Source organism: Corythoichthys intestinalis, chromosome 9 (genome assembly GCF_030265065.1).
Source record: "Corythoichthys intestinalis isolate RoL2023-P3 chromosome 9, ASM3026506v1, whole genome shotgun sequence".
Lineage (NCBI taxonomy): Eukaryota > Metazoa > Chordata > Actinopteri > Syngnathiformes > Syngnathidae > Corythoichthys > Corythoichthys intestinalis.
Genome location: NC_080403.1, coordinates 32,038,904 through 32,052,156, shown reverse-complemented (window position 1 = coordinate 32,052,156; position 13,253 = coordinate 32,038,904). Strand labels below are relative to the sequence as shown.

Below are 13,253 nucleotides of genomic sequence, written 5' to 3'. Positions count from 1 at the left end.
AGGCTACAATTCGATTATAAATCGATTATTGATACCCCCCAGCTATTAGCTGCTTTTGATGTTTGGTAAATTAGTTACAAAAATTGTACAAAAACATAAACTACTATTTCAGTATCAAGTTAACAGTTCACAATGAATGAAATACTTAATTCCCCATTCTGTATGAGCAGCTTTACACTACATTAATTTAATGTTGTGAATCAACCGTTAAAGTTAAAATTGCTCCCGCCATTCCATAATTTCCCTTCTGTCTACTTTTGACACGTGAAAGTTTTAAAACTGTTTCATCATTTAAAGATAGATTCAAGTCAAGATTTTGCCGATTAAAGGCCGAGGTATGCTACCGTGTCAGACCTGCGCTGTCAAGGAAGACCCAATTTACTATCCTGCGCTGTAGCCTGACGTGTACCTATTGATTTTTCAAACCCTAGCGTCACTTCAAAGCATATGACGTGGCGGAAATGGGGTGTGATTGGTCCGCTCAGACTGTTGTTTCCGGTTCAGCGCGAAATCACCGCCATTGTAAAACATTATTTTTCTACACGCAAAAATGGACCAAGCCGACGGGAGTATCATCGAAGAGCAAGTCTCGTCAAGACATCATAAAGATTGCCAAATGGCAAGGTCAGCAATTGAATAAAAAAATGTAAGAACCACCGAGACGTGTGTGTTCGGAATCGAGTGGCCACACAAAGCGGTGACCCAGTCGGCCAAAAACTGCTAGCTTTTTATCACTTCATCATTTATTGTGTACATATGTATGCTGTGAGTCTGTGACTTATTTACGTGTCACACTTCAAATATATGAAGAATAAAGCACAGGTTTGGTGTCAAAAGAGTTGTTTTGATGTTTAATTTTCAACAACAGAAAGTTCACACACGATACATCATCACTGATTGCGAGTGCCTTGGTGCTTTTCTGATAACGTTAACTTCAAGGCTTCCAAAGCAGTTTGGGAAGTTCCATAGACGCCAGAAATTTGCTATGGCTTCCCCCTGTCTGGTTGTAGAACACTGCACACAAATCAGGCTGGAGGGCTTTGCAGACCTCGGACAAAACGCTGGACGCAGTGCTCGACACCAGTTTGAAGCTAGCTGTCACAGCTAGCTGGTTTTCACCCGAGGCTAGAACTCTCTATGCGGCATCAAAATTTGGACAGACCGCCTCGAAACCGTCCTCTGCGTCGCCTGCGCCTCAACATTTGTATGATCAACATTTATTCAATGTTGATGAGCTGAAGATCTACATTCAAGCGTTCCATCTTGCATTGTTTATATTTTCTCCGTTAAACTAGACAAGAGGAAGTCAACAAGCATGCCCCAAAACCGTACAAACATAACGCAACACCCCTCTAGTGGCTTGGGGGTGAATTACAGAGCAATGCGTCACCTGGCCGGAGAACCATTGAATGTCGAATGACGCTGTAGTCGCTGCGCCGTCACCGCAACGCGGGAGCATAACTCAGCCTTTAGGAGTATTTTGGATAAAAAGTTAATTAGGTTCGCTCCGAACGTTTGCTACAACAGCCTTCCAGAGAAGTCTACTGTTTTAAGATGGCGTCTGTTTACTAACGCCAGCAAGTCTGTCATTTCGCATCTAGTTGTCTATACATGTGCTGTTAACGCCACTGAGTCTGTCATTTTGCATCTACGTCTTTATACATATGATATCTCCAGTAGCATTATGTGGGCGTAGTTTGTAGCGGCTGTCGGCCGCAGTAAGGTATTATTGTTTTTTTTATCTAGCGGCATGAGTTGAGCCAGAGCCGTAAGTTGAGCATTGTCACATGATGTTTACTCTCGGTCTGTTCCTCATTGTGTTCCGAAGACTGCACTAACTGTGTTTTAGTTCCGCTTAACTTGGCATATTTCAATAATCGGAATTTGGAAGTTTGTGAATCGTTCTCAAATCTTCCACAGCCGAATCGCGAATAATCTAAGAATCAGAAATTTCGCACACCTCTAGTCATTACCTGTTGATTTTCAGTCACTTCCTATTGATTTTGGTGCATTTTAGGAGTCACTTCCTGTTGATTTTGCGTTACAGAACAGGAAGTTATCCGGGAATGAATAGGCAGTAAATCAAACTCAGCAGGAAGTGACCTATAAATGGCCTGAAAATTGGAAATAGTGTGAATGCTTTTGTTTCGAACGAACGTACATGCGCATTTCCCGGTCTTCATTGGGCGTTGAGCACTGTCAATGGCAGCCAAAGAGTTCACTGAGACACTATTCTTGTGGAAGATTTTGGTAGAAACTTGTTGGTTCCTTATTAATCATGTAATTAATTTTTTTTACATTGACATCTTTATTAAATGATATCTCGATTCTCGGCATGAGCATATCAATAACCTTTTGGGATGCAAAGTATCACAATATATCACCATTTGGATATATTGTCATACTCCTAATAAAAATAAACTGAAATGTCCATTATGAATATTTGTGCAGTTAGATCAGTGTGGCTTCCAGTTGACGTTATGCGATGATTTTGTTGTGAACTAATTTCTTGGGACAAGGGGAATATACAGTATATCAGGATTAGTCTTCTTTCTGCTACCTTTCATTTGGAACTTGTATGCTTGTGTTTATGATGCATATATTTTCTTTTTAAAGAATGAAATAAAGAACAGGAAAACGTTGTTATATCAATGTTTTCTAGTCCAGTGTAACAGGAAGTAGTAATTCTCATTTTCTGTCCGTCCAAACAGAAAACCGCCAGCTTGACATTTTGCTGCTAGTAGTATTGAACAACAATGTTGGTTGTCTGCAATGACTATCTGAGCCGAGGAGGATTTTGTCAAGGAAGTGTGTGTATCGACTGTCGCATTGTAAAACTGCACTGCCTCCTATTGCATGGCATGAAGACGACATTGTATTCACACGTCTCGAATGAAGACTGAAATCAATCTCTTGCCGTGTGGACGCAAATCTCTTAATGGGGTGTTTTCTGTCGTTGAATCGGTCAGAAAGTCTCCATGTCAACGCTCCCTTGGATAAATTAAAGATCTTTTGGTAGGCTTTGTTTTAGACCCCTGAATGAGGCCTTGCAAAGCCATGATCCTCAAATATACAGTCTATTAGTAGGGTTAAAAGAAAGGTTAACTTGGTTCGAATCCCGTGAACTTATGTTTTTATATTATCATAAGTGAGACAAATCATAATTGGTGTGGTCACACTAGTTCAATACAATATCTGAAATCAAGGGCGTAAGTTTGCATAGGGACAGTAGGGACATAACACTACACACTTTTCAGGATGTTCAAATTATCCCAACCAACTTTTAAGCAACCTTATTTGCATTATATAATGACTTCACTTGTAGACCCTACTCACCAACGTCACAGAATGACGTGTCGCTGTATCCGGCCGCCATATTGTCCGTCTCTGTTTAGTCCTATTCTCAATGGTTTCAATTAGTCGTTCAGTTTATAAAGCAATTCATGGAAGCCCCGGTGCTTTCAGACGCTGTAAACTCATTGGATGCGTTGCATAAAAGGCGTTATGTGGAAAAGCTTCAGTCTATCCATTCGCCAGATCCATATTTGATGCCTAAATCGATATTTTTCGACCCGCTGTCTTCGCCCTCTCTGCCTGACATCTGCTACCCTGATATCTACGACTATCTTGTCAACACAAAATCAGCCTATTCTCACGAAAGTTTGAAAACTTTAAGAGCAACACTCTAAGCAACATTACCACGTGTGACCCTTTACTTCCAATTTTCTAAAATGGTGACAATCAATAAAAAAAAAAGTTGACTGCGATGGCCGACGCTTCAAGGATAGGTGGATATTGGACTATTTCTTCAATGAAACACGCAACAACTGTGTCTGCCTCATTTGCAAAGAGACAGTCGCTGTTTTTAAAGAGTTCGATGTGACGCGATAATACTACCGAACAAGACACGCTGACATGTACAACATTACAGGGAAGATACGCAGCGAGAAATTATAGCAACGAGAAGCTAGTTTAATTTCACAGCAGCAGTATTTCACAAGAGCCCGAGTGTCGAAAGAGAACGCCACAAAGGTGAGATTGTTGAAATTATGAATTAATGAAAAAAAAAAAAGTAAATGTGACACGCAGAAGGGCATGCTAAAATTTGTTTAAATATATTGTTCTATGTAAATCAGCCAAGGTAGCCCCCTGCATTTTTACCACACCAAATCTTGCCCCCTTTGCAAAAGGTTTGGACACACCTGTTTAACTGATGATCCGTAGACGAGGCCAGCTTCTTTCACTTGGTACCAGCTAAATATTATTCAAAATGTAATGATGATAGAAGAAATAAGCATCTTGAATTTGAAACTGTATGTTGTCGGCGATTAGCCTCACAATGGTCTTAATTGTGGTTGTCAGCCCAAAACCCTCTAAATATATATTAAATGCATCTTACCAGATATAAAATGACTACTACACAATCTGTGGTAATCGTTTGGAGCCCAGTTTTCTCGTCGAATTGCAGCAGTCCATCTCGCTCTCCTCTCCGGGTCTCTCGGAATACGGTAGAACTTCAAGTCTCTCCGTCTATCGATTTTACTCAGAGATTTCTTGAAATAATAAAAACAGCAAGCTGAAAATAAGCTTAACAGACTTATTTAAAGCAAAAACGTTCGTATATTTAATCTTAAAAGAAAAACTTGTTTGTCAGAAATGTTCTTAATTCACGAATATTCAAAACATTATTTGAATTTTTTTTTTCTTGATTTAGGTGAAAGACGACCAACTTTATGGTATGGGCTCAATACGAACGAATAGTAATATTTACCAATATTACATAATGTAATATTTATTTAGAAAATTATTTGACTAGATTTAAAAAAAAAAACAGTTTAAGACGTTATCAATTTGCAGTGTGAAAGTTAGTATAGGTCAATACAGATTTATTTTGCATTAATCATTTAGCCTATCAATTAACTGGGTTCATATCGGTGAGCCCTGACTCCCATTCATCAAATATGTTTGGTCTTATTAATGTCCCGTCCCCAGCAAAAAGTGTACATGCAGGTTATGCTGTTATATCGTCCCTACTAATATTAAAACCAAACCTACGCCCTTGTCTGAAATTACATTTTGTCTTTTTTGAAGGATACTTTTGTAAGCGCCAAAGCAGAATTGCAATATCCTGATACTACATTTGAACGAGGGGACACAAGAAGTCATCCCCCGCTGACCACTGACTTAACACCTCAGGAAAGCACATGGCTGACTCAACAAGGTCAGTGGGCAAAAAAGTGCACATCTGGGTTTTGGTTTGGCTGCCTTCACAATTTAAACCCAGTTTTCTGTTCATTAGGTGAAGGTGTGGCTGGGAGCGTGAATCGTCAAGACCCACAATTAAATCACATGGAGGTCAAAGGCCATCTGATTACATCCATGGGTTTGGTGGGAGCTCCAGGTGAGTAATGACTTGCAAAAAGTCCCCCAGACTCTGGTGCAAATACACACACTTTCATGTCTTGGCAAGCCTACAATGGCCTGGAGGAATTTTCGCCTTGTTTTTTTCCCCCGATCCAACTCAATGAAAACAAAAGTGTTTGTCTCTGAGGAATGACCAAGTGGAACTACATCTGCATGTGTGAAACCTTTTGTTCACATACTGACACCACAGCTGTCAGATAATCTTATCACTGAGTGTGTATGCATGTGTGTGACTTGTAGCAGACACCTCTCCTCACATTTTGTGAAAGTGCGTAAATCAACACCTCACCTTGACGCAGTACCTTGCTTTTAATTTTAGAAAAAAGTCACAGTATACACTGATGATTGCGAATTTCTCACTTGCCTGTGCGTAATATGTTGTGTAGATGTTCAAGTGTGCCACGACAGCAAGCTGCAGGCTGAGCGGGTTGCAGCCCTGCAAGAGAGGAAGCAGGCCCTGGAGGCTCTTCTTAACACCCGCATAGAGGAACTCAAACTTGTTTGTTTTCAAGAAGCAGTGAGTACTCTCGCTATGTCCAGTTTTGAACCACACAATTCTCTACAACTACAGTGGTATTATTGCTGATCATTTTTATCAACTGTTGTTCAGCAAGTTAGAATATGATGTAGATGGTTACAGAAAAAGTGCTTGTAACAGGTAAAATGTAGAACAGGTAAAAATTTAAAGTGCCTGTGACACGAAAAAGCATGTTTATTTCATAAGACACGCGGTATTTTATGCTTGGATGTGTGTGGAAGCGATCGCTATATTTATTTAGCGTTTTGAATCCCTCGCCATGAAAATGAGTGACTTCCGGCAACAATCTCGAGTTGAGAAAGAGGGCGCTGTGACGTGTACAGAGGAAGGAGTCCTCTTCGCTATACAGCTGTACTGTTGTATGAGAAGGACTAAGGATTCAGCTTATTTTGCGGATTAATACGTTTATTTTTCGCATCACGCCAGCCAAACGTCTGCGGAAAAATATTGCTGTATGAGGGAGAGGCGTGTGCGCCTTTTGGGAGTTTCAAAAGGTTCCCATTCACTGGTGTATATTTGCCAAAACAAGCCCTACAACTGTGGGACCATGGGACTTACGAGGAAGTGAGTAAAAGTCGTGTTTTGTATTATGTCAAATACTGGGATCATTTTAAGACGGAGGTGGCTTGCATTTTGTGGCTGACATGCTCCTTGTCCACTCGGCCTACAACCGGCGGCCTGTCGCCCATCCCTTTGCCAGACGAGCACTATACTCGGCTTTTGCACTCCTGGTGTGCCCGTTGTTCCGTCAAATTTTCCACCCAATCAGAAATTGCAACTTTGTGTTAAAAATAGCCGCGAATACAGTGATTACAAAGTAAACACGACAAACTTTCTTTAAATAAAGGACTACTTACGTTTGATCATTGCTAGGCATGTAAAAAGCTCTCCTCATGCGCATTAGCTGCACGTTAGCTGCACAACAACTGCAGCCGCCCTCCTCTGGGGAAGGAGCTGTAAATTGCTCTCCGCCTGGCAGTTTGCCGATCGGCAAGGACAATCGACAAACCAGTCGTCATGTGAAATGATCCGGGCTAGTTATGTGTGATTTTCCGCTTCGAAAACTTTGAAACATCACACGGTTCGGGTTAGCGTGTCGGCTAGCTGTCATGACTCTTGGTTTGTTTACATTCTCCGAAGCTGGGGAAGGGGGAATGACATAAGCCTGGTTTAGGTGTCATAAAATATCGTTCGGGAGGTGCGACAGTAAAGGTGAAGTCGACAGTTTTGACCATTATGGAGTAATTTTGCCTTGTCCTCCTGAATAAGTGCATTTTTATTATTTCATATTCCATTTAGCACAAGACTGTTATTTTTCATGACCATGCCATTTATTTAGCAATTGTTGTGAATAATTCCCCCTCAACGGGCTGACTGGTCCATCTCAAGCCATTTATTCAGCTACTGGGGAAAAACAAATACAATACAACAACAGCAATACAAAAAGAATATCCTGTAAAAATATTGGAGTAGAGAGACTGAAACAATGACATTTTGCGACTTTCTTCGTCGCGTTTTCCTCGTTGTGAATAATTCCCCCTCAATGGGCTGCATACTAAATCAGATGAAATTGTGACTCCGCTGACGTCATCCACCTGTTGGGGACGCTAGAGCCCTATAATGGTAGGCGTGTCGAATCTTCTCAAAATATGATTATAATTCACATAATAATGCTATTTAAGACTTTTTTTTCTCCTGTCGTACGCACTTTAAAAAGATAGACATTTTCCTCCAACTTAATGAGAATAAGTGAAGATTGTAATAAATATTTATTCGTGCATTACCACAAACACTGGGAATTTTAAAGGGAACCTTGGACTTAGATACTTGTAGGCTATAATAAGCCACAAATGTTCTCTTTTACTAAAATATGTTAGTAGAAACACGTTAAATATTGCCATTGATTTAAAAATCTATAATATTTAGTTCATGATTTCACCTACGGAGGGCGCCATGTTTTATGCGCGCAATGAACGCTCGGAGTGATGACGTAGATTGTCACTGTCACTCGACCAATACTACCGGGTTCTCGTCGTTCGGGTTGGGGTCTCGTCTCATCCTTTCTTTCCTGTTCATTTTGCGTTTGCTGCTCGTTTTGTGAAATATCGACAGTGTTGTCATGCTCATTAATTTTCCTTTCGGTTTCAAATTGAAAGGGTTGAACAGATGACATGTTCATGTTCCTAGAGTCATACTCTGGAAGCCCGGCAGCGTAACCATGTGACATCACCGCCCTGCGACGTCAGCAACAATGGCAACTAGGGTTGTTCCGATCATGTTTTTTTGCTCCCGATCCGATCCCGATCATTTTAGTTTGAGTATCTGCCGATCCCGATATTTCCCGATCCGATTGCTTTTTTTTGCTCCCGATTCAATTCCAATCATTCCCGATAATTTTTCCCAATCATATACATTTTGGCAATGCATTAAGAAAAAAAATGAATAAAACTCGGACGAATATATACATTCAACATACAGTACATAAGTACTGTATTTGTTTATTATGACAATAAATCCTCAAGATGGCATTTACATTGTTAACATTCTTTCTGTGAGAGGGATCCACGGATAGAAAGACTTGTGACTTTGTATATTGTGACTAAATATTGCCATCTAGTGTATTTGTTGAGCTTTTAGTAAATGATACTGCAGCCATGCCCCAATGCATGATGGGAAGTGGAACCATGATGGGAAGTGGAACCATGACTGTGCATAGTGCTATCAATTGATATATCTTCTCTGCGTTGGGAAATAAAATAGGGTGTTAAGAAAAAGATCAAATGCTACCTTGCATCCCCACATTGCTTCCCATGATTTTTCTAATCGTAGGGAAAGGGATTGTAAGGCTTTAGCCAATTAAATTAGGCCTCCAAAGGCTGCCAAAATTCACTCTACTTATTTTACGCTGCCTTTTATCTCTCTATATAGGCAAAATGGCGCCATTACAGATTGAGCGCGACAATGCATGAGTGGGTCGTGCAACGCATGCATTACTTGCAACGTGATACATTAAAAAAAATTTATTACCGCCGTTATTGGGATGAATTTGATAATCCTACCTTAAGCCTGAACTAAAGACTCTGGATGAGTGTAACATATTATGTCTGTAACTTTAAATACAATTAGAAAACTTATTTAATAAAAAAATATATATATATATATGGCCGATATTTTTTTTGCCGATCCTGATACTTTGAAAATGACGTGATCGCACCCGATCGATCGGCACCCGATCGATTGGGACATCTCTAATGGCAACCTACTAGTTAAACTAATTTTACAAATTGTATAAAAACAAAAATATCAGTAGAGGTTTCAATCTCAAATTAGTTTAACTCATAATAATGTTTATCTTTTAAGAACTACAAGTCTTTCTATCTGTGGATCCCTTTAACAACTTTTACTTTATCATTTTGTCTGTGAGGTTTGGTTTTTACCTACCGTCAACTGCATCTTGGGCTACTGCCTAAATGTGTGCCACAGTGAAAGTTTTCCAGAACCTAATAGTATTGAAAGTAGGAGTGGGAACCTCTTGGTACCTCACGATACGATACGATTTGCTATTAAAAGCTCAGGATAACGATGATCTGACAATATGGCGATACAACGATTATCGAAAGATTGGTCAGGAAACCATTCTAGGATATTCTACAAAAAACTAATAAACAGAAAAACAACCTTCTGCTGTGAATTGGAATGAGTTTATCACTAGTAAATGTCCAATCCATTTGAACTGGGAGGGTGGCAGTGAATGAAATTCGTTCATTCGCTGCCATCCTCCCACTTCAAACGGATTGAACGTCTATGGCTGTCTGTGGCAGCCAATACCAGGCAATGAGGTAATTTTAAGGTAATTTAAGGTCATTTACCTGTTGATTTTCAGTTACTTTCTGTTGATTTTGGGGTATTATATGGGTCACTTCCTGTTTATTTTGAGTTACAGAACAGGAAATGACCTGGGAATCACCCAAATGAATAGGCAGTGACTCAAACTCAACAGGAAATGTCTTGTAAATGCCCAAAAATGGATAGCAAGTGACCTGTAAATGCCCTAAAAATCGGGCAGAATGACTGTGAATGCTCTGGTTTCGAATGAACGAACGTTCCCAATCTAAATGGATTGGGTGTCGAGCACCGTTAATGCAGCCTTAGAGTTAACAGACACTACCCAGATAGCAGACCAATGTTGAAAAGATGTTGGATCAACATCCCGCTGTTGATCTTATATCGTTAAATCAACGTCACTTTTTCACCCTCAATTAATATTGTTTCAACGTTAAAATCCTAACAAAACCTAAACGTCATTTGGATTATTAATAATATTGGAACAACACTGAATAAATGTTATGTTTTCGACCAAAACGCCCGCTCATCCATAATTCAATGACCTTTCAATCAGATTTCTCGGTCAATCAATAATCAACTATTTGTCAACATTGGTTCATCAGCTATATAAAACAATGTTAACGCAACCATCGCCTGACATACTATAGAACAGTCACTTGACGTAAAAAATTGTGATGTCAATCATACTGAATATTTTGATGGAAAATCAACGTTTGTTCAATGTCGGTCTGCTATCTGGGTATTATGGTAGAACTTGTTGGTTCCTTTTTATTTTATTTTTTTTAGACATTGACAGCTTTTTTAAAACGACATCTCGATTCTTGGCAGGAGCATATCGATAACCTCTTGGGATACAAAGTATATATACATATATATATATATATATACATATACAGTGCCTTGCAAAAGTATTCAGTCCCCTTGAACCTTGCAACCTTTCGCCACATTTCAGGCTTCAAACATAAAGATATAAAATTTTAATTTTTTTGTCAAGAATCAACAACAAGTGGGACACAATCGTGAAGTGGAACAAAATTTATTGGATAATTTAAACTTTTTTAACAAATAAAAAACTGAAAAGTGGGACGTGCAATATTATTCGGCCCCCTTGCGTTAATACTTTGTAGCGCCACCTTTTGCTCCAATTACAGCTGCAAGTCGCTTGGGGTATGTTTCTATCAGTTTTGCACATCGAGAGACTGACATTCTTGCCCATTCTTCCTTGCAAAACAGCTCGAGCTCAGTGAGGTTGGATGGAGAATGTTTGTGAACAGCAGTCTTCAGCTCTTTCCACAGATTCTCGATTGGATTCAGGTCTGGACTTTGACTTGGCCATTCTAACACCTGGATACGTTTATTTTTGAACCATTCCATTGTAGATTTGGCTTTATGTTTTGGATCATTGTCCTGTTGGAAGATAAATCTCTGTCCCAGTCTCAGGTCTTGTGCAGATACCAACAGGTTTTCTTCCAGAATGTTCCTGTATTTGGCTGCATCCATCTTCCTGTCAATTTTAACCATCTTCCCTGTCCCTGCTGAAGAAAAGCAGGCCCAAACCATGATGCTGCTACCACCATGTTTGACAGTGGGGATGGTGTGTTCAGGGTGATGAGCTGTGTTGCTTTTACGCCAAACATATCGTTTTGCATTGTGGCCAAAAAGTTCAATTTTGGTTTCATCTGACCAGAAAACCTTCTTCCACGTGTTTGGTGTGTCTCCCAGGTGGCTTGTGGCAAACTTTAAACGAGACTTTTTATGGACATCTTTGAGAAATGGCTTTCTTCTTGCCACTCTTCCATCAAGGCCAGATTTGTGCAGTGTACGACTGATTGTTGTCCTATGGACAAACTCTCCCACCTCAGCTGTAGATCTCTGCAGTTCATCCAGAGTGATCATGGACCTCTTGGCTGCATCTCTGATCAGTTTTCTCCTTGTTTGAGAAGAAAGTTTGGAAGGACGGCCGGGTCTTGGTAGATTTGCAGTGGTCTGATGCTCCTTCCATTTCAATATGATGGCTTGCACAGTGCTCCTTGAGATGTTTAAAGCTTGGGAAATCTTTTTGTATCCAAATCCGGCTTTAAACTTCTCCACAACAGTATATCGGACCTGCCTGGTGTGTTCCTTGGTTTTCGTAATGCTCTCTGCACTTTAAACAGAACCCTGAGACTATCACAGAGCAGGTGCATTTATACGGAGACTTGATTACACACAGGTGGATTCTATTTATCATCATCGGTCATTTAGGACAACATTGGATCATTCAGAGATCCTCACTGAACTTCTGGAGTGAGTTTGCTGCACTGAAAGTAAAGCGGCCGAATAATATTGCACGCCCCACTTTTCAGTTTTTTATTTGTTAAAAAAGTTTAAATTATCCAATAAATGTTGTTCCACTTCACGATTGTGTCCCACTTGTTGTTGATTCTTGACAAAAAAATTAAATTTCATATCTATATGTTTGAAGCCTGAAATGTGGCGAAAGGTTGCAAGATTCAAGGGGGCCGAATACTTTTGCAAGGCACTGTATATACACGTATATATCACCATTTCGATATTTTGTCACACCCCTAATTGAAAACATACCAAGATAGTCTTGATCTGTTGTCCTGTTGACCCTTTACGTGCTGTTGTTAAATTGAAGAACAAGCAATCCAGACTGATAAACCACAATATTGAAGTGTGTATTGAGCTAATGTGCAGTGACAAGAGTTTTTCTTCTTCACATCATATAGTGAGGATATCAATATTCTTCTGATAGCTGTCACCACATACAGTGATAATGCCACAGCTGCCTCAGCCTATTCACAGCTACTTAACACATCCATGTGTTTTTGGTGACTCACTCATTATGAATACACTATTTTTAGATCCTTTCGTGTTGCTGGTATAGCTAATTAGATGTTTCTGCACTGTTCACGGTTAACGTCATAAATGTTAATTTATAGCAAAAGCATTAGTTCTGCCATAACTGTTCAGAGTAGTGAAGCATTTAAAGGATAGTTTTATGGCAACTTAAAGTAATCTCTTAAGTGGTGTCCTTTTATAAAATCTTTGGACCTTCTAGGCCAGTAAGGGGGATTTCAGTTAATTGATTTCCTCTGCAGGAGCTGACTGGGAAATTGCCACAAGCTTTCCCCCTGGAGACCGGTGAGAAACCCCCAGCAGTGCAGCGCAGAGTTGGCATGCCTCCCAACTGCAGGACAGAAGTAAGTCACCACCTTAAATATTCATCGTGTGGTAGCAACGTTGCCAATTTCACTGTGGTCTGACATAACTGGGTATGCCTGGTTGCAGGATGATGTTGCCCAAAGAAAGCAGATGAAAGCAATCTTTACTGGTGCCCTATACAGGCACACAGATTCAGAAAGAAACATCCCAAATAACAAGAGGACAGTTCATCGGGGCTGTCACACAGGTAATCACACTTTTATCTAAATTCTAAAAA

The 13,253-nt window shown here is 39.9% G+C and overlaps 1 protein-coding gene across 2 annotated transcripts in view; it reads left to right on the top strand.

The window, feature by feature from the left end:
* Window positions 1-13,253, top strand: part of ccdc120b (coiled-coil domain containing 120b) — a 48,606-nt gene that overhangs the window by 18,467 nt on the left and 16,886 nt on the right. For both annotated transcript variants that reach the window (XM_057846215.1, XM_057846216.1), the window contains 5 exons: window positions 5,092-5,221; window positions 5,300-5,401; window positions 5,811-5,941; window positions 12,913-13,014; window positions 13,103-13,223. In XM_057846215.1, coding sequence (XP_057702198.1) covers window positions 5,092-5,221; window positions 5,300-5,401; window positions 5,811-5,941; window positions 12,913-13,014; window positions 13,103-13,223 — 586 coding nt within the window. The remainder of the gene's footprint in view (window positions 1-5,091; window positions 5,222-5,299; window positions 5,402-5,810; window positions 5,942-12,912; window positions 13,015-13,102; window positions 13,224-13,253) is intronic.